This window comes from Lepidothrix coronata, unplaced genomic scaffold (genome assembly GCF_001604755.1).
Source record: "Lepidothrix coronata isolate B3197 unplaced genomic scaffold, Lepidothrix_coronata-1.0 Scaffold28, whole genome shotgun sequence".
Classification (NCBI taxonomy): domain Eukaryota; kingdom Metazoa; phylum Chordata; class Aves; order Passeriformes; family Pipridae; genus Lepidothrix; species Lepidothrix coronata.
Window position 1 is genome coordinate 2,608,984 of NW_016690208.1, and position 25,857 is coordinate 2,634,840.

Consider the following 25,857-nt stretch of genomic DNA (forward strand, 5'->3'; position numbering starts at 1 on the left):
CGCCTCTTTTGCTTTTAGCTGCCCGGGGAGGTGAGCGGAGCAGGATCGGTGCCTCCACCTCCCGGCTGCCGCAGGCTTCCTCTCCCGCAATACATTCGCGCACCCGGGGACGGCGCCGGCCGCGGGTCTCAGCCTCGCCGGTGGAGCGGGGGGTTGCGGGGGGGCTCCCGCTCCGCTCGCCGCCGCAGCATCAGAGAGGCGACGGGGTCAAACTTTGCAGGAACTCGCTCGCAGCCCCTCGGTGCCCCCGGGCGTGCCCGAACGATGCCGCCCCGGCTGCCCGGGCAGGGTCCGCCGCATCCCCTTGGCTCCGCCGGCCCCAGCGGCACCGGCTGCGGGTCCGGGGCCCCCCCGCCGCCCTGTCCGCCCTCCTTCGCCCAGTGCCATCCCTCCCCCTGTATTTCGCTTTTAAACTGCAGCTGTTGAAGGCTAAACCTCCTTTGCAAAAAAAAAAAAGCAGCATTTCCTCCCACATATCCGTGAATTGTGGGTAATGTAGTTTTTTTGTTTTCTTTTAGAAACGCCTTTCCCTTTCTCCCCTCTCGCCCCCTTTATTATTTTTTTTTTAATTTGGACACAGAATATATTTTCTCTTGGGTTTTCAGATCAAGATGTTCCTCTACTGGCTGAAGATTTGCAGGTAAATTTGGTACCAACCCGAGGGCACCAAAGGCGATGGTCTCCTTATTTGCAGAACCTGTAGCCCTAGGCTGGATGGGCTGTGGTTCCAGCAGTGAGAAGTGCAAAGCTCTCCGTAGCAGCAGCGGGACTAAGGAGTAGCTGGAACAGGGAGTAAGAAGAATCTGAGGCAGCAGCAGCCTGTGGAAAGTTGTAAACTTCTATTACAGATGGTTTTGGGAGCACCACTGCTGGCTGGTCCTGCTGGCCATCTGAGGATCTGAACACCAGGTGAGGTGCATGTGTCCAGCTTTTCATGGAATACGGCTCTCCCTTTTTGGTAATAACTGGTTGAGTTGAATGCTGGGTGAGAGTGTCCTCTGTCACTTGTTTCTAAAGAGGAAACTTGGGGAACAGAGAGGTAAAAATTGCTTTGCTGGTGCTGCTTGTGGTGCAGTACAGCAGCACAGACATGAGTAAATGTCTTTTAGCTCTTCCCACCCCGCAGTCTCAGCAGGCTGGATTAGCCCTCGGCAGGTAGGAGAGACTGGAGCTACTGGGTGATCCTGACGAGTGAATGTCACAGAATGAGGGGAGGCAAATTTGCTCCTTTCCACCCACAGCGGGTGGAAAAAAACACAGTATATTGTTATGTTTTTCTTCCGCACGCATTTCTCAAAGCCCTGGGGAAGTATTTATTTTAAACTTCACAGTCTCTGTGAAGGGCACAATTACAGTCACTAGCCCTGTGACAGAGAGAAACACTAAGAACCTGCTCAAGCTACGAGCAACTTACTACTGTGTAGTACAAGAAAGAATGAAATTAGCATCTTCCGAATGAAATATCCAGCAGCCTCCAGAAGGTGCTGAAATCCTTTGACATCTCCAAGACTCTTTCACACTTTTCAAACAAGCTTGTCACAGTTTCTCAGAGCATCATGGATCTGGTGAAACTGCATATTCTGCGACTTTAGTTTCACTCAAGCTTCAGCCAGGTCTTGCTTCAACTTGGCTGTCTCTGGTGTTCTGGTCAACTAGGAAATTGCATTATCTCATTCTAATTAAATCAGCTTTTCATCTTCAGCTGGAGTTTTCGTTGGGTTTTGGTCTTGCCTGTCTCCATCAGGCTGCTGTGAGTGATTAAGGCATTAGCACACCCCACCCCAGAGTGGCTGCATTAAGCCATGGGCAGAAGGGTTCCTGTGCCCGAGCGTGTGGTGCTCCCTGATGGGATTGCTGGAGATGCGAGGCCAAGCTGTGGTAAGTAAAAATTAGGAGTGTCTGGTGATGGTGTGAGTTGTGTTTCCTTCTGCTGCCCGTTTGATGCACCCGTCCATGTCTCACTGTAGCACAGCCATGCTCCGTTCCTGTGGGGGTTCCCCCCAGCATAATGGCCTGCACAGTGTCTCCACGCCCTTCCAGCATGTTTTCTGGGTTTATTAAAGGACAGGGTATCCCTGCACTGCCTGAGTAGTGGCAATAAAAGCCGCCCACCAGAGGCCATTCTGGCACTGCTGACGCACCACTGCGTGTGCAGTAAATACTGCAGGGTATTACATTTTATTTTGGCCAAGCTTTTCTTTTTGTCCCTAGAAGAATATCCCACCCAGGAACACCGGTTTTGCTGGAAGCACTTTGGTTGCAAGTGCTGCTTCTTGGCCAGTTGCTGCCAGTGGCTGAGATTCACCAATGCTGCCAGTGAACTGCAGAGAAAGGGGTTGGAGCTGTCACTCTTGCCCCACCCACATTCCAGCGTGGTTTGCATGGCCCTGCTGGCCACTGACAACGTGTGTGGCCACAGCTGTGCAGGGCATTGTGGCCAGCAGCCCCCAGCCCCTGGGCCAGGGAGGGTGGGCAGGATGACGAGGAGCACAGCCAGGGCATGGGTGAAGGGAGAATGCCGGATTTGTCTGTCTGGGCATTCTCCCAGGTGCTTGATGACCCCCGTGGATCATGTGTCAGGCCTGGAATAGCCCCACCAGAGCAGGGAGCCTGTCTACAGGTTTAGCAGGGATATTTATAAACCCCTGGGTTTGTGGCTGTTTTGCAAGCAGCATAGCAGGACGGGGCTTGTTGTGGCCCCAGCAGGGTCAGGGACGTTTCCTTCCCAAGCTCATTTTCTTTGACTGGGACAGGCAGTGACAGCCCACCTGGCTGCAGGAGAGACCAAACAGCTTTCCTTTCCCACTCTACTTTTGACAGGGGTTTGCTGGCACTGGGTCCATCATGCACTGCCCTTCCTCCCCTGTGCCCTTCCCGCCAGGGACTCGTGCTGGGCTGTGAGGTTGGAGTCTCACAGGGCGGCTTGGGCAGAGAAACTCCCTCATATCAGTGTCAGCAGAAGAGACAGGCACCAGATTAAATTCACTCTCAAAGCTTTCAAGGTATTTTTTAACCCATGACAGCTCCCAAGGAACATGCTTGGTTGTAGCTCAGCATCCCCAGCACCAGACTGGGCAGGAGTCTCCCTATTTCTGCAGCCTCCTGGCTGCCAGCACCTTTAACCCTCTGCCCACTGATGTTTGCAAAGAGCCCCACGCTGCAGCAGCCCTGCAAGGAGCAGGAGAATCTGGGAGGCCATCCAGGGAGGTGATGGCTACAGGCAAGTGAAAGCAGTGATGATGACATTTATCTCCTCGGCTGGTGTCAGGTGGACTGAGATTTTCCACATGCCTGGGAGCTGGGCAGGGGGATGAGGGCAGGCAGATAGGGACAGGGTGCTGACTGCCCCGATAGCGTGAGAATGCGGCTGCACAGCCGGTGATCGGATGGGAGCTGGGGGTGTTGGTGATGTGGCACCTTCTGTGCAAGCTCCAGGGCTGCCACAGCCCCACGTGGTACCTGAGCTGAGCAGGGTTGTGTTTTATGGGCTGGGTGGGGGTGCCTGAGGAGGGGATGAGTTCTTCCTCCAGCTGGGATCATAGAATCACAGAAGGGTTTGGGCTAAGCTCTCCATAGCAGAGGGGCTCCAGCCCTCAGAGCATTTCCATGGCCTTTCATGGACTCATTCCAACAGGTCTGTGTCTTTCCTATGCTGGAGACCCCAGAACTGGACACAGTGCTCCAGGTAAGGTGTCACCAGGGTGGAATAGAGGGGCAGCATCACCTCCCTTGACTAGGGGTAGGTTGCTGGAGGGTATGATTCAGAAATAACTTGATGTATGTTATTTTCCTTTGAGGGAGGAAAATATGAACAAACCCCAGAAGTGAGGGCTCCTCAGGACCTCAAGCACTTTCTTGTCCAAACATGGCTGTTGCCTCTGGCCAGTCGGTTGGTCAGATGGGCACAGCCTGGGTGCACAGTTCACTGAGAGGATTTTGAGAACTGTGGGTAAAAAGTGTGAAGAAAATGCAAAATTTTTCTTATTATTTTCAGAAGCCAAGAACCGCCTTTCCTTTAGCACTTAAGCTCTCAAGTGCATTTTGGACTAGACTTTGAGATGCCTGGGTGTCCAGTTCCCAGGACTACCTGTACTAACCCTGACCTCTGTAACTGGACTTTTGTGTAGTCAAATGTAGCAGGCACCATGAGACGTGGCTGTTCTGCTCCTCAATGTAATATTCATATTCTCCAATTCTCTATCCACAGGGGACTTCCAGCCTATTTGCATAGGAATAATCCTGTTCAAGGAGCATGTGAGTGGTGTGGAGCTGCGACAGCCCATTGCCCAGGGAAGGTAACTGGGTTGATGCCAGGGTGGTCCTGGCTCAAGTGGTTACTGCCATGAGCTGCCATCCTTTGGATGGCTTCTCCCAGCTTAGATCCGTGCAGCTGCAGTTCAGGGGCTGTAGAAAGATCATTCAGATCTGTAAACTGGAGCTGCAAGCACCAATGGGATGTTCCCAGGGGCTGATCAGTGCTGGGATCGGCAGGTGGGAGATCACAGAATCACAGAACATTCTGAGTTGGAAGGCACCCACAAGGACCATCCCTTGATGTCTCAGAGGGGTTCTCCCCAGCTGAGGTGGGGAACAGGGAGTCAGGAGGCTGACAGCAGCCATGCAGTGTGATGGAGCACAATGTGCCATGGCAGGAGGGACAGCAGGTATTCCCTGTCCTCTGCTGGAGGACTCCCCAGGGCCTGACATGAGCTTTCCTCCTCCCTGTCCCGCGCTGCCCGTGCTGCTGGGGCTGGTACCTGAGCTGCTGATCACACCTGCAGCTCAGGGACACGGGCACTGCCTGTTACCTGCTCTGGGCACAGGCTGTGCGGTGCTGGGTGACACGGCAGGGACACGTGCGGTAACGAGGCCACGCGCAGCGCCGGGGGCAGGAGGATGGGAATTCATTAGCGGCGCTGTGTCTCCTGTAATCAGGAGGCAGGTGATGCTTCTCCTTCGTCCGGGAACAGGGTGAGTGATGAAGTCGCTGCAGGGGCTCACCCCGAGCGGGGAGGGAGGATGGGGCTAGTGGGGCTTGAAAGGTATCTGTGCTAGGGGAGGAGGGTGGTGTTTGGGGTGCCCTAGCCTGGGGGGGGGAGATGTTGCAGAACAGACTAATCAAGAAGATTCTGGGGACAGCTCCTTGGGGGGAAGCCCCCAGGCAATACTCAGCCTTGGTGTTGCAAAGCCAGGCAGCACAGCCCCCCGTGGGAGCAACACCGTCTGCTGTGGGGAGGGGGATGCTGTCATCTCCTCCAGCTCCGACTCTGATATTGAAATGTGAAATGCAGCACAAAAAACTACATTTCCCAGTTTCCCTTGCAGCCCAGGGGAATAAGCAATTGGAAGATTTAAATAGACCAGGCCAGAAGCAACCAACCTTTGGCACAACGTTTTTCCCTCCTCTTCTTCCAATCTATTGGCTGTTTAACCTTTTTCCCTGGCACTGGAGTGGCTGCCAAGCCTGGCATTAATTTTCCTTCCAAGCTTGCTAGGCCCATGAAGTAAACAGCCATGTGCATTCCTTACTCTATATTTAACAGCTGCAGTCTGTGCTGGGGGCAACTGCAACAGAGGGGAACCTTTGTAGCTTCCCAAATTCACAGCTTGTGAGGGTGGGAGTGGGGGAAGCTTTCTGCAGGGAGAAGAGGGATTTCTCTCCTCCCCGCTATTCGCAAAGCAGGTTGCGTTAAAGAGAGACTGCAATGCCATCATCCCAGCCACGGTCCAGGGCGAGGGACAGGAACAATGTCCTCAACAGGGCTGAGTTCCTCTCCCTGAATCAGCCCTTGAAGGGGAACCAGGAGAGCAGGAGCTCGGGAAGAAAGCAGAGCGGCCAGGCCGGGGCAGCCGGTGCCCAGAACACCAACCCCAAGGAGCGGAGGCAGTCGCAGCAGCTTCCCGAGGAGGATTGCATGCAGCTCAACCCCTCCTTCAAGGGAATCGCCTTCAACTCGCTGCTGGCCATCGATATCTGCATGTCCAAGAGGCTGGGAGTGTGTGCCAACAGAGCCTCCTCCTGGGGTGGTGCCCGCTCCATGATCAACCTTCTGGGGATAACGGGGCACGGGATCCCCTGGATTGCGGGTACACTCATCTGCCTGGTGAAGAGCAGCACGCTGGCGGGCCAGGAGGTCCTCATGAACCTGCTGCTAGGTGAGTAGCAAACCTCCCTCCCTGCTGGGAAAGCCCAGCCCTAGTCACAAGGGACAGTGGCACTGGGACTCCTCCTCTGGCTGCTCCCAGAATCCGATGTGGTTGGGCAGCAGAGAGTGACTTTAGGGTTAATGCTGCACTTCTTGGCCATCTCATTCCCAGGTACTGTAGGTGATGGATGTAGCAAGAAGTTGTCTAAGAGAGATGGAGTAATTCTGGTAGCTGGTGACACCCATGGAGTAGAGGCAGGTCCCTGGTCCTGTGTGGGGCAGGGTTGTCCAGTCAGATCGAGGGGGAGTGTCTGTGATGGGCAAGTGGATACCAGCAATGATGTATTTTATTTAGTCTGTGGTTATCTGTGTTGGTGGTTTTGTATGTGAGGAAAAGATGCAGATTTTAGTCTTTGATATTTCGATCAATTCCTGAGGATATTCTTGCGGAAAAAAAAAAGACTTCCATCTCCTTACCACTTTCTTGACCAGACCTTGGCTCCACGTCTCAGCTGCTGTGTAATGGAGTCCTGTTTCCTTCCCTGCTGCAGTTTGTTCTTTCATCCTCCTTCCCCTGAGTACCTATCTGGCTGCTGTCCCCGTTTCCATGTGCTAATTTGACCCAGAGGCCGTGTAGGCAGGCTGGGATCCCTCTGGCCCTCCCGCTAGTTCTTCCTTGCGCGGTGGTCGGTGTCCCTGTTTCTAAAGGTTGGGATGTGTTAAAGGGTTTGGCTTCTCTGCTAAGCAGGGCCCATCCCACCCATCTGTGTGGACTGATGTCCCACCAGTGACCAGGCTGAGCTCTAGGCATGACTTGCCTTGGATCCTGGCCCCAACCTGCCCTGGCCATGTCTACCTGAGGACCTTGCTCTTCTTGCTCTTCTGCCTTTGGCACAGGGCCCAGTTATCCTATTTTTCCTTGTGACTAATTACCCTCTCATCTGGCTGTGATCCACCCTGGTGTTTCACCCTCCCCAAAAAACCCAACAATACCCTTTTGTTTGGTAAGAGAAACTAAAAGCATTATATTTAGACCACTTCTTCTCAGGGAGCATTTTGAGGCGACGTAGGGACACTTTATTTCACAGGCACCACAGGAAAGGGACGTCCTGTCCACAGGAGCTGACTGAGACATGATACAGGCTCTGCAACGTGGCCTCAGGTTGTTTTTCTTTTCACAAGTTCATCCTCCAGAGAGGGTGAAGATTGCACGGAACTGTCTTGAAAAGCACAGTGGTAGCTGCCTTTTCTCCCCTCTGCCTTTGGAGGAGACTGTCCTCGTGCTGTGACATCTAATGGGGGGAGGCCATGGCAGGGAAGGAGCCAGAATAGCACCAGCGTGATGCAGAGCCCGCCAGCGTCAGCAGTTCTTCCAGGGGCTCCTCGGAGCGCGGGGTCAACCCCTTGCTGAGAGAAGATCCATTTAAAAGGGCACGAGGATGAAATAGTAGGTGACTAACAACAACCACCACAGTTTCCAGATGTCTCTTGACCCAAGAGCCTTTGATGGTGTTGGAGCCTAAAAACTGACCTCTTTGACTCCAAAATATCTGAGATCCTTATAAAGAGCCGATGCCCTCTTTGGCTTAAAAACAAGGAAGGTTTTCTCACCCTTCTGTTGCCATATGAGGAGGCCAAATGCAAAGCCACCTTGGGGTTGTGCTGGAACTTTGAGTATCGAGTGGTGGCTGGCAGAGCCCTGCACCACTACCCGCATCTCCAGGTCTCCTGAGCTCAAATGTGGTGTCTGGGAACAATTTAGTGGGTTTCTGAAGACTTGCTTCCTTCCCTAGATGCACTACACCCACCCCTCTTCTCTTCCTGCCATGAAATTAAATAGTCAAATGGCATGAAGAACTAGTTCCATAGATCTGACAGCCTCCAAAGATCTCCACTGCTTCCTCTGAATAGATGGCACGGACAAGTGGGACTGGCCAAGGTGCCCTCAGCTTCTCTTGTCAGAGCTTGCACAGCAGGACTTGTGTCACCCCACAGAGCAGATCTCTGCTGTGAGAGTGGCTTTGGACTGATATTTAAGATTGCAGTCAGAAGCTCCAAGTATCTGAGTAGCTGCTGCTGTAATACCTGCCCTGCTGGTGGAGGAAAGAGCCTGGCTGGGAAGTGTGGGGCTGGTGAACCTTGACAGGTCCCAGGAGAAGTGGGGTCTTGTGTACACAGGAAGGGCATGGCATGACTGCTGCGTCTGGCATCTCCTTGGTCCCTCTCACTGCTGGTTTCCTGTGGTTCAAATCCATCAGGATGTGGTGAAAAGCCCTCCTGGAGAGGGACAGGTCAAAGGGAAGGGAATCTCCTGGTGCTTCCCTGCTCTCCTGAGAAGAGGGAAGGAGGGAAGTCGGGGTTGTCCGTGGTACCCCTTCCTTGCCCCCTCTGGCTCTCCTCCCTCCCCCCTGCTTGCTGAGGGTTTGATACATCAAGCAGAATTTCTGATGCAGTCTCTGGGCAGGGAGCCAGCCCATCATAGAGCACTTGTTTAGGATTTGCAATCAGGCTTCCAAGGCGAGGAGACAGGAGACTGCTGAAGTGGGACCTGGAACCTGGCAAAGCACCACTGCAGATGGAGGAGGAGCTCTCAGCAGGAGCTTTGCCAACACATGTGGGAGCATTTCGGGTGAGGGGGTCTGACCCTGGGATGCTCCATCCATCCCCACTGCAGATGTTGATTAGCAACCCCGAGCAATGTTTTCCCTCCGTGTTTGTCATCTGTGATGGAATTTATTGATTTCCCCTTCTCGTCGTAATCCTTTCCAGCAAATGCCAAACAGCCAGAGAAACACACTCAGAGCCTGTTACTGAAAAGATAGAAGAAGCCAGATATCTGTGCCCATTGTAAAAATCCCTCTGCCAGAATATGCTTTCAGGAAGTCTGTCTCAGCATCACCAGCCCTGGCTGTGCAAGAGTCAGGGAGAAAGTCCATACCCCCTGGCCAAATGGAGAAAATCCTTATTCAGGAAACCCCTCAGTTTTAAGGTTCATTTTATTTATCTGCCAGCGTTGAAACTTTTAGAACCATTCAAGCTTTACTTTGAAAAACCACAAGGATTTAATGAAAACTGAGATGCTTAGAAAGTTATTTGAACCTTGCAATTGGCCTTTGAGGGGGAAAGCAGATATAAAACTTTAAGTAAAAATCCCAGGTCTGCTTCAGAACCAAACATAAAGTCCATTAAACCCTGGGGGCAGCAGTACCTCAGTTTCTGGTTCTGATCCATCCAGTGAGGATGTGGATCCAAATTTAGTGATTCATTGACTGCAAAGCCAGCAAAGAACATTTGGATCATCGATCTAACCCACGGCAAAATACAGGCTGTAGCACATCCCTTAATTTATTCCTGTTCAATTTGTTAAGGGAAAAAACCCAAACACTCAATCTGATGTACAGTTACAAGCGAGGGTGAACTTGTCAGAGCCATTTCTGTATTACTGCAGTGTCAGGGCTTCTCACAAGCACTTTTAGTTGGACTCTTCCCTTCATTGCGACTGCATACCCTTGTCTCTCCAGCTCAACAGCTCTTTTAGCCAACATCTTTTCCGCCTTTCAATATTTTGGATAGTGCTCAAGTCATTTCTTCACCTCCTATTTATTAAGCTAAACAGATTGATCTCGTTAAACTGATGGTCTTTGCAGATCCAGGCACCTTCTCACTGCGGTGGGGATGGAACATGGTCACCTGCCCAAAGTTGTTGTGTTTAGAGCCAGATCACCACTGTGTTCAGTTATCTGCAGTCCAGCCATGTGCCTTTGCTGTTGGGAGGTGTCTGCTTGGGTAACCCTTGCATGTAAAATTCGTGTTTGTGCTCAGTTTGAAGTACCAGCCAGTAACTGGTTCTGCTGTGGCTCTCTGAAATAGGTATCCAAACTGGGAGAAGAGAAAGCCCTGGTCTTCTCTTCGCCTGCTGTCTCTGTGACATTGGTGCCAGTCCTCAGCCATCTCCAGCTGGCTCTGCATCCCGCTTTCCAGGGGGCAGGATGGCTCTTTGGTGCTGTCACTAAGCATTTATCCCATCAAGTGAAGCAGTGCCGCGGGGCGTGGATGTATCATCCGAGCAGTGTGTCAGAATGGGGATGGGTGGATGCCATAGGAGGAGGGAGAGAGGGAGCCCAGGGCCACTTCTCCATTCCTGGAGGTCAGCAAGAAGGAAGTTCTTGCTCTATCCAGCCTTCTCCCTGAATACTGACTGAGCTTCACTCCAACTGGGAACCAAGCTGTGATATTCTAAAGCACAGTCCCCTGCAAACCTGTGACTTTATCCCGAGCCATATCTATATTTCTTTAAAATATATATGTATATATTTATAAATACATATATATGGTCAGGACTTTGTGATCACACTGCAGCAGCTTTGAAACCAGACCAGATTGGCAGGAAAGTGGTGGATTAGGAAGGAAAGAAAGCAAGAAATGCCTTCACCAAACCCCTCGGGAGCTCGCTGACCCTGCTCTAACAATACAGACAGTATCTCAGGTATTGTCATGCTTCTCTTTGGAGGCTGTGTGATGGAAATCCAGACAGTACAGCCCGTTACTGGTAAAGGTCACTGGGCAGATGAAATGCTCAGGCAGTACAGACAAGCTCATCCTGTCGAGCCTCAGGGCAGCCCAGCCCCAGACGGGGCCAGGGAGCTGCACAGCAGATGGATCAGTCCATATGCAGCAGGGCTTGCTAAAGCCGAGAGCCCCAGAGATGGTTTGGGGCCAGATGTGTTTATTTTTTCCCCCTTTCCTTTTTCTGCTGTGAGAGCAGGGATTTTCTGAGCCAGGCAGGGCAGATGATGCTCTGTCAGGGAAGAGGAAAGGAGCTTGGGAGCCGGTGCCCTGTGGAAACATCCCTCCTTGTACAGCCTGGCACATGGAGGAGGTTCAGCCTCTGTCCTGCTGCCCACCCAGACCTCAGCAAGCCAGCAGCACATCTGCCCAGAGAGGTGGAAACATTTAAATGCCAAGTAACCCAACATGACTGACCCATGGAGGGTGCCAAGCAGAGAGAATGACACAGATGCCCACTCTCTGCATCCAGCATCTAATCCAGGTCCAGCCTGGCATTAAACATTCCTCTTCATCACATCAGGCTGCTAATCTGCCTCTAGTTGTTCTGCCCGGATACAGCTGTTGAAGTCCCTGGTCCTTTGGTAGGTGCCGTGCTCAGCCTTCATCCCCTCACAGCTGATGAGCTCAGGCATCTCTGAACAGGCAGCAATGCCCAGCTCTCCCAGCTTTCCCTGCCCCCCTCCCTCCCTGCTTCCTCTACAGAAACGTATCCTGCTCACTGCAGGGCAGGCTGCAGTGTCCCTTCGGATAAAGGACAGTCAGTGACAGGCTGGGACCCATCTGACTGTGGCTGGAGCAGGCAGGGGGGAATTTCCAGTGACCTGCACAGGGTCTCCATCAGATCCATGGTCTGATCATCCCCTTGGTACCAGGCAGCACTGAGGAGCTCAGGTCCTGGCAGGCTGCTGGAGATGCTGAGAGCCCTGCAGCCATCAGTGTGCAGCCCTTGGGGAATCTGCAGCGAGCTGGAATGAAACCCTCACGCAGAGCGAGCAGCGAAACGTTCCAGAGCCTGAATGCAGAGCGAAAGAGAAGTGCGAGGGTTGTTGAATGGGAAGAGGGGGAATAAACATGGGAAATGAGTCATCCTTATGTCTGTCACTCTGGGAACAGCTTCCCATTGCCCCTGCCTGGAGCTCAGAGAGGACAGTAACTGTTTCACGCAGGCAGAGCCAGCCCTGACAGGGAAGCTGAGCCAGGCTCTGGCCCGAAGGGAGATCCCGGGAAATGGGTGAGTGTGTTTGCCTCTAACACGCCTTGACAGGAGCAGTGGCTGGGAAGAGGAAGGTGGGGGAGTGAGGTGAGTTGCTGGGAGGAGCAGCAGGCAGGGAGAGCCCATTGGGTCTCCTGCTCTGGGCCAGGAGTGGTGGAGGATGGGGTAGGAGAGGGGTAATCAGATGAACTGTGAAGAAATCTCCATGTCTTAACCTGGACAGAGTTCTGATCTTGCTCTCCATTTCCATCTATATAGGAATATTGGCAGATGTACCTGATCCAGGTCCAGTGCCCTGTTAGGTTTGATGGTTGGAGACCCTCTGAGCCCCACAGGATGAGCCCCCTTTCTTTTTTTTGCCAATTTGCTTCACTGAAGGCAGTGAGGTGTAAATACAAGCCCAGGAAGCACTGAGTCCGAGGGAGGAGCCCAGCCTTTGTGATCTGGGACATGCTGCTGGTCATCAGCACTTTTCTTTCCCCAGTTCATCCCATGCTGTGCTGGTGCGTGTGGCACCTCTGTGACGTGCTGATGGTACCTGTGCTGCTGCCGTTGGGTACAGGGGCATTTCAAGCTGTCAGAGCCCCTCTGGGAGGCAGCTGAGCCATCCTGGGGGCTGCTCAGCTCCTTTTCCCCAGCAGCACGAGCCCTTTTCATTACAGTCCCCCTCTTGCCTGCATCTCATCCAAGCCCGTGCAGCCCCCCAGTGAGGTGGCCCCACTTGGTATTTGATGCTGAGTACAAATTTCCCAGCTCCCAGGGCACAGTGTTTCCAAGGGGAGAACTCCAGGCAGCCTGTGTTTGCACTGGGGGCTGTTTCTAATCATCCAGAATATAGCGAGTCTATTTTTAGTTGTTGTGGGGTTTTATTTTAATTAATTACACAATTCTGCTTTCCACCATTTTTTCACCTCCCCGTGACCACTTACCCCACGCTGCTGCTTGTTCAGCCAAAAAATACCCCCCCCCCAAAACACCACAGTGCCTGATTCATTGGCTCTTCAATGTGTTGTGCCATCTGTGCCTTTTGTCAGCTCTTACACTCCATAGGACCACGTTTGGGGGAGAAAATGGAGTAGAGGAGTTCACTTCCAGAGGAGTGGACCTCTTCCAACCCTCCTCCACTGACTCCACTGGAGAGAGGGTGAAGATCCTTTTGAAACCTACATCTTTCATTAATGTCAACTAGTCAAGGCTGCAAACAGCTCATTTTCCAGGTCAGGGAGCCTGATGCCTGCGGGTGATTTGGGAAGTTCAGAAGGAGTGGGAGGGGGCATGTAAGTAAAAAGAAAAACGAAAGAAAGAATTGTGAATTCTAATTATGGAGCAAAAGAAACTCCTTCCTGGGAATGGTGACATTTATCCAGAGTTCACTCCTGGGTGAGGTTGGCTAGTCTGGGAAATACAGGACCTTCAAAGCCAGTTTTGGCCCTACACGTGGTCTTGGCAGCTGTAGTGGCCACCTCCAGCACGGTGGGGTGCAGGCAATGGGTTATCACCAGCTTGGTTCTTCTTTAAGGCAGTGCTGGGCTGGGCAGAGGGGTTGTCTAATGCACCTCTGATCCCATGCTGGGAGCATCTTGAGCTCTTGGGATGGGCTCCCTCTTCATTCCTGGGCATTTACCTCCCCATTTTCCTTTCCCCACTTGCTCACCCACAGTTCTGGGAGGCCGAGTCCAGATTGTGACTGTTGCTGATCCCAACCTCACACCCTGGAGAGCAGCCCCATGTGTGTGAAGTCACGTGAATCACGGCTTCGGGAGACAAGGCCAAGGGCTTTTTTGGCTTTCTCCTCTTTTCCTCCCCCCGCTGACCCCAGCACTGCACCCAGGTTGTTTTTCAGCTGTGGTTTAGATAACATGTTTATATAAACACCTCAGCTGGAATCTGCCTCTGTCCCTGGAGACGCTGCCTGGCTCCGACCTGGAGCAGGCGATGCCCCCAAGGTGCTCGCACCATCCCCAGCCTCTTTCAGCCATAAGGAACAGCAGCAGAGGTGGCACCTCAGGGACAGAAAACACCTTATGGTGACAGGAGATGTCCAACTGTTTTGATTTCTCTTATATATAAGCTTTGGGGTTTGGTTTGGTTCTGCTGATGATGGTTCAGGTTCGTCCTCATGCCCTGCCTGCCCAGAACTCCTCTCCACTCACCTCTCTGCTCCTAATGTGCTCCTAAAATTTGGTGGTAGGAGCAAGGCAGATGTCTGTTTTCCTTTTCTTATTAATAGATATAAAATGCCTGCCCAGGGGGCTCACTTTCAGCTCATTTACTGTGCATCCAATGCCAGATGTCGGGTTTTTTTCAATACCAAGGTGATCTCTGATGGTTAAATTGTCACAGGCAAGACAAGACTTGCTGTTTGGTTTTGGGCTTTAAGGAAGTTTTAGATGTTAATAGAGGATTTTGGGATTGGATGGTTTTGCAGTGGAAATCTAAAGGACTGTTTCCCTTAACACCAGGTCAAAGGGAAAATTCGTGATCTTTTGCAGAAAAATGTGAAAGGAACGATGGGCAAGAGCTAATCCTTCCTTTGCTCTTAAATCCAGCCCTATCTGGATTTTACATCCAGTGATGCCTCTGGTTTAAATCCAATGCTACCTGGATCTGGAGGAAGGGCATGATGGAAAAAAATGCTTAAAATTAAAATTTCTTGCTCCTCTCATCTCGCCCTCGGTCCGGTGGCACTCTGCCATCCCTGCTGCGCCTCTGGCAGCCCCGTGGGTCCCCAGAGAGCCGCCTTGTGCAAGTGCAGGCTGGTACATCAGCTGCAGGCTCCCTTCCCAGGGCTCTCCCGGGGCTGTATTTCCTCCAGCCTTCAGTCAGGTCAGCCTGAAGGATTTGCACAGCTCTGTGTGAGGGACCAGGGAAGGGCAGGCTGAAGGTGACGGTGCCAGTTTGCAGGTGGGCTCGGGGGCTTTGGGTTCAAAGCTTTGGTAGCCATCAGGCACCTTCCTCTGTGCAGAGACACCCACCTGCAGCTGGAGTCGTGGAGGGCACCTGTAATCAGTTAACCCCTTACCTGCCTATCACTGGCACGGATGTGCCCACCTGAGGAGGGAGGATTTGATGTGCATTAAGGGGACAAAGCAAGCGAGACGAGGTCCAAGCGGGTATGTAGGTCATGGGATTGCAAGGGAAGAGGGACGGGGCTGCTGGGCAATGGTATCATCTTTATCTGTTTCTGAAGGATGGGCCCTTGGCAGCACTGTCAGCAGCAGTGCTGCCTGCTGATTCACCCTGCCAGCTCTTGCCCAGCAGCAGCAGCAGGAGAGGGCAGGGGCACCGTGGGGACCCAGCTCCGGGTGAGGGCAGTGGGACCTGCAGGGGCTGGGGCAGGGCAGGCTGCTGGGGCTGTTTCATAAAGAAGTTGCTTCATGAAAGGAACAGAAAGTGCAGGGGGAAGTGACAGAAAAAGCACCAGGCAGAGGGATCTTTGCTGTGTTTTTTTTCTTTTAACGGCAAATTAACCCCCGGTTTTAGTGCTGTCGTGCCTTCAGATCTTGAAATGTGGGCAAACGAGGCTTTTTGCTTTCTGTGCATCATTTGACGAAAATCAAACCTAGCAGTACTGAAGGCCCATTTTATTCATCTTCTGAATGAAAGGATTATTAAAACAGCTCTTTGGCTTGTTCTCCATGCCCTGAACACCTCCGTGCACACATGCCTGCATCCCTCCAGTTGCCCTGACATCACCTTTGACCGTAAAAAAAATATTGTCAGTGCAAAATACAGACGGGCAATGATGAACACCACACGTTGCTAAAGGACACAGCATCTGTGCTGCTGATCCACGGGTGGGTTTGGAGGAGAATGGTCTGTAGTGGGTGTATTGAACACCACGGAGGAGATACTGGGATCCTTCAGGGTGCCCTTAAAAAAAAAAAATCAGCAAAATGCAGAGAACTGCTCTGCTGAGTGCTGGGGTCCCCACGGGCTGCAGACCTACCCCTGCTCTTTCCTGCTGGTCATGCAGGTGGGATCTGAGCAGCCCGTTGTTGTCCTTGTCCTCCTTAACCCATCTCTACCAATACAGGGCTGGAGGTGTGACCTTGCAGCCCCTTGCCACCTGCAGCCTCACCACCTTGTTTCAGGTGCCACCTATGAAACTTTCAGCCTCCTGCTTCTTGTTGTGTTTAGCTTGGATTCCCACTGCTGCCTGTGCCAGCAAGGAGCTGGTGTCCAGACCTCTTCCTCTGCTCCATCTGCCCTCCACAGCTCTGAGAGCCCAGGGCATGACCTGGTGGGCAGGAGGTCCTGCTGTCCCACTTCCCCAAGCAAGGTGCCCTGCAGACAAGGAAGAAAAGTAGTCTCCCATGAGGCGAGAGTTTGGCCAGGATAAATACCAGCCCCTTCCCAAAGCAGTGCCGGGGGCTGGTGCGCAGGGGTGGGATGTTGTGGGAGGTGGGTGAGCAGAGCCATCGTGACAGCTCCTCACTTCCCAGCTCCTGCCAGGTGCTGAGCAGGCAGGAGGAGCTGCCTTCCTCCCCTGTGCTGTCTCATTTCCCATCCCCACCGCCGCCGCACTCCCATCCATCCTCCTGAAACCTTGTCAGCTCTCAAGGAATGGTCTTTATCACAGCCTGGGAATCAGGCAACTGGCCCCTCACGCTCCTGCCAGGGGAGCGGGCTGTGCTCGTGATGGCATATATGTCCTTGTCACTGCTGTGAGGAGCTGAAACCAGCACTCTGACTAATTAGGAGGGTTGGGGAAAAGCAGATGAGGGGATTAAAGAAAAATAAGATTGATGCTAGGAAATAGAAATGACAGTACCTGTTGGCTGGGAAGAAGGAGGTGGGATGAAGAGGAGGAGGATGTAGACGAGTGCTGATGGGTTTCACTCCTGAAGCTGTTAGGGAAGAAAGGTGTTTTGGTCTTGAGAGCTGCAGCTGGAGGGATGGTCCCTGTGCCACTACAAGCTTGGGTTTGCTGGGGCTGGGAGGTGTTTCCCCCACCATGTTTGTGCAGGGAAGGGAGTGTGTGGGGTGACTTGCAGGGAAAAAGCCACAGGGAGCAAAAGCCAAGTTGAAAGAAGAAGTGGCTCGTGGGTGTTCGGCACTTGGGCAAAGGGAAAGGGATGGGTGGGGGACATCCAGGAGGACATTGCCCACCCTCTGCTTCAACTTGCAGTGGTGCTGTTTCTAATGCAGGAGCCCTTTTTTCTTTATTTCATGGCTTTCCCCTTGGCTCACTGGCTCCTAATGCTCCTAGTGAAATCTGTGAGTGTGCTGGCTGGCTCAGGGCAGGGGGATGTGGTGGGCTTGGGAGAGGACAAGGGACAACACCAGAAAGTGCTGTGGGGCACTTTTCCTCCAGCAGCCTGGTCACCCTGGCACAGAGGCCCCCAGGCAGGGACCTTGCTGCATGAGGTTTCTGTAGCATGGGGTGGAGGACAGCAAGAGGAACACCCCGAGTGGTGGTTTGAGGGCCAAAAGAGTTTTAATTTTAGCTTTGCCAGTTGCTCCCTTCCTCCCCAGGCAGATTGCTTGCTCTGCGGTTTGGGTTTCTCCTCTGTCAGATGATGATACTGGTAATTGCCTTTTCTGTGAGTGAACTGGGAGGGTTAACCAACATTTGGGTCGTAACTGAGGATGGGGGAGGTTGTGTGCAGCTGAACTGTGGACATCTGACTGGAACCAAACCCAAACCTTTTCTTTAAAGACAACAGAACCTTGGAGGTTCTGCCTTGAAAATAGCCCTGGATTTCTTCTGTCTCTGACCATTCCCTCTTATTCTCTCATTCTGTAGCCCTGCTGCTGGACATCATGATTGTGGCTGGTTTGCAGAAGCTGGCCAAGCGGAAGGGCCCGTACGACATCAACCCTGGCTTGTTGGACTACCTGACCATGGACACCTACGCCTTCCCAGCCGGGCACGCCAGCAGAGTGGCCATGCTCTCCAAGTTCTTCCTCAACCACCTGGTCTTGGCCATCCCCCTCCGCATCCTGCTGGTCCTCTGGGCCCTCTGTGTGGGGTTTTCCCGTGTCATGATCGGACGGCACCACATCACAGATGTCCTCTCCGGCTTTGTTTTTGGCTACTTGCAGTTCAGGCTGGTGGAGTTGATATGGATGTCTTCCAACACGTGCCAGATGTTGATATCCATCTGGTGAACATGGGGGACTTGACACCTTTCCACTGGAAACTAGCAGATACTTTGAGAGTCTCCCTCCCAGTATTTTCTACATGTTGTTTGTTGGAAGTAGTTGTAACTTCCATGAGTAGTGGTGTTTTTTAATGTTGCTTCCCCACCTTAAAAAAAAAAAAAGTTTCTTGCAATGGATTGGGTTTTAGCAATCGAGGGCCATACCTGTGTTTTGGCCATTTTCTCAAGCTGTGTTTGGACAGCAAGCTAATTAAGCTTTGCAGGTGAGAGAAATGAGCTCCATGTCTGCCTACTTTAGGTGGTTCACACTGGCACCTTGGTATGTCCTCAGGATGGGCAGTGCCTGAGAGCTTCCTGAGAACACATTCATTAACTTTTTTTGAGGCTAAATGATTTTGGCCACTGTGCTTTTTTCTTTTTGTAAGCCCAGCAGTTGTGTCTTCTACAGAGTCAGGACAGGCAATGCTGGCCCTTTACAGATAATAAATAATCATAAAAATCCTGCCCTGTTTGGTTCTTATCGTGAGGGAAGGGACAAACCCACCCTGCTGTGGCTCTGAGATACACACTCAGTGAGGAGCAGGTCCTGCAGTCTTGCTGACTGAGGGGGTGCAAGTGATGGCTCACAGGGTTTGCATTGGGTAGAGTGGACCTGGATGGGTGCTCACTAAAGGAAAATCTGCTCTGTGAGGGTCTGGTGGGAGTTTTTGGTCTGGTAGGGGACACAGGCAAGTCGCCCACTTTCATCCTGGTAGGGATGAATAGACATTGTGCTGGATCGTGGTCATTTTACAAAGCAGGTCTTGATGTGCAGAAAAAGGTCTTTTTCTTTCTCTTCACGGTCATGATTTTATCATTATGCCAAATGCTGTGATAGATGGGAATTTCCAAGGTAAGCCTGGTACAGCAGTGCCTGTTTCTGGTTTCTGGTACACCCAGCAGTGTCGGTGAGCTGAGGGCAGGGAGGCAGGGCTGCCCTCATGCCTGCCTCTGCTCGCTTGTCTGTAACCCTCCTACTGGGGTTAATTCTGAACATTTCTGTGTCTTACCCTGTATGAAATGAGGAGAGCACTCCTGACCTTCCTTAATTGCAAACCTGAGCTAATTGTTGTTTGTGAACCAGAGATGACTTATAGAGTTTGATGCCCAGGCATGGTGCTGCTCCTTCCCATTATTGACAAGTGTCTGCCTTGAAACCTGGTGGATCCTTACCCAGGTGATGGCCATGCTCAACGTGCTGTCTCTGAAATGGATCCAGCCTCATGCCTGTCATAAGAAAATCCCATATTTTGAACAGAATGTGCCAGTTTTCTGTGGTTTCTCTGTCTTTAGAAGAGAGTTTGATGTTTGGCAGGTGATGGAAACCACCAGACTCAGCACCTTCCTTGACGGAACGAATCCTGCAGAATGGAGGGATCCTGTCATCCCTGCCCTCCTGTCTATCCCAAGTGAGCAAAATGCACCTGGCTTGGAAGGCCAGGGAGCAACCAGCTGGATCCGGCGCTGTCATTTCTCCCTGCACGTTGAGGAGCTTCCTACAGGAGCTGGTGAGAAGAAGACATTCAGATAATGACTGCTGCAAGCTGCTGACATTTGTTACTCTTTGATGATTAATATGAAAAGAAGCAAAACAGATAATCTATCCCTGGCATGCGTCTCCAGCTGGGATGTCAGCACAGAGCCCTGGGAGCTGCTGACTTCCCGCGCTGCCGGCTCCGAGGCTGGAGCAGAAGCGTGGTAAGGAAGGCGACCATGTCCTTTGAAGACGAGCCTCCCACGGAGCTCACGGATGGGCTGTCCCTTGGGAAGGGCTGTCACTGGGTTTTTTTCAGGAAAGGGGAGAGCTCAGGGTCTCAGTGGTTCTCCCCGGAGGTTGGTGCAGCAGCGGGCGGAGCAGCGGGGGGGGGTGGGTGCTGCCCAGCTCCCCTCCTGCTGCTGCGGGTGGGAGCAGAGATGTGCTGCCCTCCCTCAGGGCTTTTCTTTGCCAATATCCTTCTCCCGCAAAGATTTATGTGAAGAAGTGAGCTGTGGTGATTTTTCTTCCCTCCAGGCAATGTTGCACTTGGCAGAGTTTATCCTCACCCCCAGGAAGGATGGAGGCACGTCACTGGGCTCTGATGGCGTGTGACGCACCTATGTGTAGCTGGAGATGGTGGGTTCCTGAAGGGATAGGGAACAGGGGAGGACTTTGCCCTGATGGCTTTGTGGGAAGCTCTCACTTTGTATTTCCAGGATTTACTGAGCCTTTGCAGATAGGCTGGAAGAATCTACAGGCATGTTGCTGGCTTAGGGTTTTCTTGCACTTATGTTATCTTCTCCTGGTATATCCAGGATGGCAGCATGGCTTTGGAGGAGTTATCCTGGTCCTTGCTGGTGTAATCAGGAGAGCGTGGCCTGGAGAAACTGCCGTGGTGGGTTAGATCAGCTGAGCTGGTCTCACCCCAGCACGTGGTTGCAAAGCAAGGCAGGAGAGCAGAGAGAGGTGAGTTGGGGTGATCCAGGGGGGTAAGTTGGGATTCACAGTATGAGACTTTCTCCCATACAGAGTTTCTCTGGGGAGTTTTCCTCCTCAGCCTTCCTGTAGCCTGTGTCCCTTTTCTCCCCCAGCACTTCAGTGCCCAGAGTGGGGGTTCCCAGTGCTCCATTCTTGCTGCAGGGAGGGTTTGGGGAGAGACCCCACAAGGTGAGTGTAGATCTGGGCACAGAGGCACTGGGAAAGACCTGGCAGAGCCTTGCCTTGGCCATGGCTGCCCTCCCAGCAAGGCAAGCCATCCCATGTCCCTCTCTCCAGCTGCTGCCATGCCGAAGGTATCACTCAGAAACAACCAGTGTTTCTGTGGAGAAAAGCAGCTTCTGTCTCTATAGCAACAGCGAGGGATGGCAGGCGCCGTGTCCCCTGTCCCTGCCAGTCCCTGTCACCCAACAAGCAGGACAGGCTTGGCTACATATCACCTCCAGGAGGGAGGCAGGAGTCCCCCAGCCCAGCCCCTCTAGGACACAACTGTGTGGGCAGGGGCATGTGGGGAGCAGTGAAAGAACAACCTGGCTCTGCCACTGACAAGGTACAACCTGTGGTGACTGTCCTCAGCTTTCAGTCCCAGTGACATGACCTTGGGCTGTGCTGGGGGAGCCAGGAGGCAGCGTGGGGAGGGATTCCATGCCCAGTGCTGCACTCACAGATATCCAGGGCCAGATCAGAGGCAAGAAGGGCACAGCAGTACAAGGGAAAGGACAGTCACTCCGGTCTTCGGGCTCTAGAGCTGTGCGGATGCCATCTGCCTTTCAGCCCTTGGTTGCTGCTTGTGAGGAGGAGCATGGGTGCAGCTTGCCTGTCCATAAAGCCCTGTGGTCTGAGGAGAGTTTTCTCCCCCGGCAGAAGGTGTCAGAGGGATAGGGATGGGTCTCAGTCCCAGCAGCACTGTCAGAATGTGGCCTTTTGTGTAATGTGCTGGAGCATCACCTGGCTCTGCTCTCCACTGACCTTGGATTTAGCAGTGGCTCTGAGAAAACACCAGTGGGTTTTGCAGGCATGTGTTACATGTAAGCCAGTGGCTGAGGCATGTTTATGCCTCGTTCTGCACTCTCCTGGAGCTCCTGCTGATGCTCATGCAGAGGTTTGGCCCCATCTGTCCTGGGTGAGCCAGGGCAGGTCTGCTGTGTGCTCACCATGGTCATATGGCTGTGGGGAGGCAAAAGGCCAAATGGTCTGAGCTCCCTCAGGATTGCCCAGGAATGTGAGTGTTTTCCCTGAACCTTTAGATCCCCAAATTCAGCCACGCAGGGCTCAGCATGAGGCCTGAGAGGAGTGATCCTTCCAAGCCAAGACCTTTCCAACCAGGAGGAACAAACAAACCCTGACCATGGCATCTTCTGCCTTTCAGTTCATCTAGCAGATTAATTAAGAAAGTGCCTTAGAGGAGGCAATAATTAAATAAATGTGATCAGCCAAGGGATCTCAACCCCCACGGGTTGGGGGCTGCTGCCATCAGCACTCCCAAAGTGCCACAGGGAGAGTCCCAGGCTGTGGTGACAGTGATTTGGTTTGTGATTATTTGGCAGACAGTGAAAGGCCCCTCCTCCCCTCACCCTAATGCTGATTATGCTCAGCAGCAAAAAGAGATTTTAATTTATTAAATAAAAAAAAAAAAGGGTGCCAGGGTCAGGGCAAGTAGCAAATCTGGATTATATCTTCGGGCATATGTGGGAATCACGGCTGGGGTGTTTAGTTCTCCCCTCCTCAACCTAAGCTGGTGTTTTTTTTCCAACAAGCTGTTTTGTACATTTGTGGCTGGGGTTGTGCTGAAAGGAAGGTGGGACAAACCCCTTCACACATCAGGGCTGTGCTGCCCTCTGTGTCATGGAGGGTCCTCTGTGCTGTCCCTGATCCGTGTCCTTCCCAGGATGAGGCAGCCAGTGGGGGGGCAGTGCGAGTTGGATGGACTGGGAGGGCAGGTTGGCAGATTTGAGGATTCAGGGGGAATTAGGAAGGCTGTTACACAAGGTCTCCCTGTGGTAGCACAGGTGTGGCTGTAGTTCACCCCAGGATGGACACGTTGGCTGTAAATGTTTTTTGGCTGCTAATGTTTTTCTCTCGTGTTGACCCCAGAGTCCCTGGCTGATGTGCCTGTGTCTGCATATAGAGCTTGATTTAAGGTGTTGCTGGGGCTCTGCCCTCCAGACAGGCAGGGATGGGGTTGTTTCACTCCCTGCCTCGCTGGGACTCGGAGCAGCAAAGGTCTTCGTGCTCTTTCGTTCCCCAGGACGCAAGAGTCAAAGCGGATTAAAGGTCCCTCAGCTGATCACATTTATTTCATTATTTGAGTGAAATCCCTTGTAAATACCGCCTCCCTCCCCCCCTTTTTTTTTTTTTATAAAAATAGAAAGCACGAAAGAATTGGAGATTTAGGAAAAGTTAATCACAGGAGTCGCTTGAAATCCATTAACCTCTCGCAGCCTGAGCGAGGCTGAGCCGAGCCCGAGCCCCTCTGCCGGGAGAAGACCCCCTCTGAACGGCCGGGGGTCCCCAGCCCCCCCAAAAGCAGGGCTTCCCCTGGAAAATACCTGGTTCTTAGCAGGCTGGGTGGTATTACAGTGCTTTGTTCACAGCCTGGCCGTGATGAACTGCTAATTGCAGTGTTGGGACAAATTGGTTCAAGCACCCAGGCGGGTCCAGAGCAAGTGGGTGAGTGGGGTCAGTGTAGGAGCCCTGCGGCAATTGTTGCTGGCCAGCGTGTGGGCTTGGGGCCATTGGAAATGCCAGTGCTCTTCCCTTTACAGTGTGGTTCCTCTGAGCCTCTCCGAAGGATGGGGTGGGCTTTGCACAGGGATATCTCCCGGTTTTTCTAATGCATTTCAAACAGGTGTAGCTGGATTCCACTCATCAGAACCCGCCCTGAGTTCCCATCCCCTCAGTACAACCTCGCCCATGGGACCCTCTCTCACTTCCTCTCTTCTCCCAGGACCAGCAGCCTTGTGCAAGACCATCAGTGCTGGAAAGTCAGACCTGCAGAAATTAATTAAAATAAGAGCAGTGGAAACAGAAGCTGAGAGCTACAGTGATGGATGTTCAAGAAACACTTGCCCAGAGCCCAGAGTGCCCTGGACATTCGGTGATGTTTACTTCCAGCCAAGGAGCTGTGCAGTACTTAAACACACTCAAAGCAGTTGTGATTAGGGAAACAGCCTCTGATATCTGGGTGTGGGTCCACTGCACCCAGAGCTGATGCCCTCTCTCCACTGGGATTTGCACCTTGGAGCTGCCAGCGCTGGTTTGTCATGGATTGCATCCCCTGGCTGCAAAGGGAGTTTTATGTTCTCTAAATCCTAAACCTTAGGTTGTGTATTAATAGCATGGTAATGCATCACTTTTGTGTCCAGCACAAGCCAGGGGTTATATAAAACACAGATTAATGGGAATCAGCAAAATAGAGGAGCATGGGGAGGGATGCGGTGAGGATGTCTTGGGTGGGAAGGCAGGAGGGAGGCGGCAGGTCCAGAGGGAAGAGAAGGTGGCTGAGTGGATTCAGAGCACTTCCTGGCAGGATTTGCTCCAGTTATCGTTCTGCAGCCCCTGATTCAGAACATTTCCTGAACCAGCAGGTCTGCAACCCGGGGTCTTTTGTCCCTGGGTGATAACAAGAAAGCAGGGTCTGGGAATTTGACTGTAAATGGCTGTTTTTTCTATTCTTTGTTTTCTTTTTTTTGTTGTGTGGTTTTTTTGGGGTTGTTTTTTTTTTTTATTTGGTGTGGTTTGGTTTGGGTTTTTTTCTAGCTGACAGAGATAATTTCTACATCTGCAAACAAAGTACAGGTGGGAAGATAAAATCACAAAGGCACATCTTTCACTAGGTGGTAAACTGGCTTGTTTCTCCTCTCCCATCCCCAGAAGCAAAGTGATACTTGGGTTAAGAAAGGCTGGGAATTCTCCAAAACTCTTTCCTATTGTTGCTCCTTGCTGATGGGTGAAAGATCAGTGCTGATTTCTGGGGACCCCATGCACAACTCAGAACAGCAGTTCCTCAGCTTTGGGCAGAAAAGTTCCCTCTTGCAGATTCCTCAGCCCAGAAACATTCAAAATGTGCTGAAGGGGCAGCAGGAACATCGACCCAAACCCCTCCAGTTGCTGCTCCTCGGAGCAGGGGCAGGGCAGGAAAGAGAGAAAGCAACAGGTTTTTGGGCACCTGCCTCTGGTGTGACCTTTCCTGGGAGAGCATGACCTCGGCAGCTCTGCCCTCACCGGATGGGAAGATGCCTCCCACCCCGGGAGGAAGGCACAGCTGGACTCCAACCATCAATCATGTCCCGCCGGGAAGGGCTTGTATGGCTTGTGGGATTCCTGGTGGGGTGACTTTTTTTCAAAGCCTCCTGCAACAACAGCAACCGTTGCTCAGCTTCCTTTCTAGATAACCTTTTTCCTGCTGCCCAACATGCTTATCTGCTGCAGACAGACTGGCAAGATGAACCGGAAAGCTGATACCTTATCTCTCCCTCTCAAGGAGCCTATTTAAGTGTTGGAATGTGTTGAGATGGTAAATGATTGTTAAAATCCAAGTGAGGAACATGGACCTAAGGACAGGTCCTGCTGGGAGGGAGCACCTAGTCAAAAAGGAGTCTTGTGGGACTACAGCCTTTCCAGGCTTTTCTGCCAAGAAGTGCATCTTTTATCTACCAAAAGATGCATCGCCTGAAAGGTAAAGTGCTTTGTGTAAAACTAAAAGGCATAGACTGGGTTCGTGGCTAATCTGTGGGTTAGCCCTGCAGGCTGCTCCCAGCTCGGTGTCCCTTCCATATGGCTTTATCTGTGTCTCAGTTTACTCACTGCAGGAAATACACTGCTGTGGGTCGGCCTCCCAACGGGTGTATTGTCTGATATCACATGGCATGTATTCCTCACTCACCCTTTAATCTGCACTGCTGTGGGAAGCAGCGAGATGCTCAAACATTCATAAAGGTAAATAGGATTGGAGAGCTATCGGGCTAATTGAAATGAACGGGGCTCAGCAGCTCAGACAGCCTGATACAACCAAATGAGACCTCTCCGGGGACACAGCAGAGCTTCAGCACTTCACTTATTTCAGCCACTGCAAGTGGCAGCTACAGCAACAGCAATTGCAGGCGCTGGGGTTTGAGCACTGTGACAGCAGAGGGGCCAGGGAACACCAGTGTGGCCGGGGTGATGCCTGTAACAGCTGCTGGGGAGGGGTGGGACAGACTAATTTTGGTCCTGTCCTGGGTGAAAAAATAGCTGGTGGAGATGTTGCCAGCCTGGAGCACACTGCCAGCAAAAGCAGGGGTGCTCTCCCTTCCAGTAGGTGTTCCAGCA

General features: G+C 52.3%; 1 protein-coding gene and 2 long non-coding RNA genes across 3 annotated transcripts; all 3 read left to right on the plus strand.

The window, feature by feature from the left end:
• The first annotated feature begins 646 nt into the window (after positions 1–646).
• Positions 647–3,623, plus strand: LOC108494940. Its single transcript, XR_001873991.1, has 3 exons — positions 647–909; positions 1,110–1,878; positions 2,821–3,623. It is a non-coding gene; the product is annotated as an uncharacterized LOC108494940 (long non-coding RNA).
• A 1,763-nt stretch (positions 3,624–5,386) lies between these two features.
• On the plus strand, positions 5,387–18,537 carry PLPP7 (phospholipid phosphatase 7 (inactive)). Its single transcript, XM_017809987.1, has 2 exons — positions 5,387–6,156; positions 17,678–18,537. The coding sequence occupies exons 1-2, from the start codon at positions 5,706–5,708 to the stop codon at positions 18,040–18,042; spliced, it is 816 nt and encodes a 271-aa protein (XP_017665476.1). The 5' UTR covers positions 5,387–5,705; the 3' UTR covers positions 18,043–18,537.
• Positions 18,538–19,672: 1,135 nt separating this feature from the next.
• LOC108494941 lies at positions 19,673–24,218 on the plus strand. The gene is made up of 4 exons (XR_001873992.1): positions 19,673–19,772; positions 20,086–20,187; positions 20,367–20,517; positions 23,495–24,218. It is a non-coding gene; the product is annotated as an uncharacterized LOC108494941 (long non-coding RNA).
• The last annotated feature ends 1,639 nt before the right edge of the window (positions 24,219–25,857 follow it).

What these genes read in the sequence shown, in the direction of transcription:
- PLPP7 (XM_017809987.1), top strand. Translation starts at nt 5,706, where the DNA reads ATGCCATCATCCCAGCCACGGTCCAGGGCGAGGGACAGGAACAATGTC. An exon ending in CCTCATGAACCTGCTGCTAG is followed by an intron (nt 6,157 to 17,677) that starts GTGAGTAGCAAA and finishes CTCATTCTGTAG; the next exon opens with CCCTGCTGCTGGACATCATG.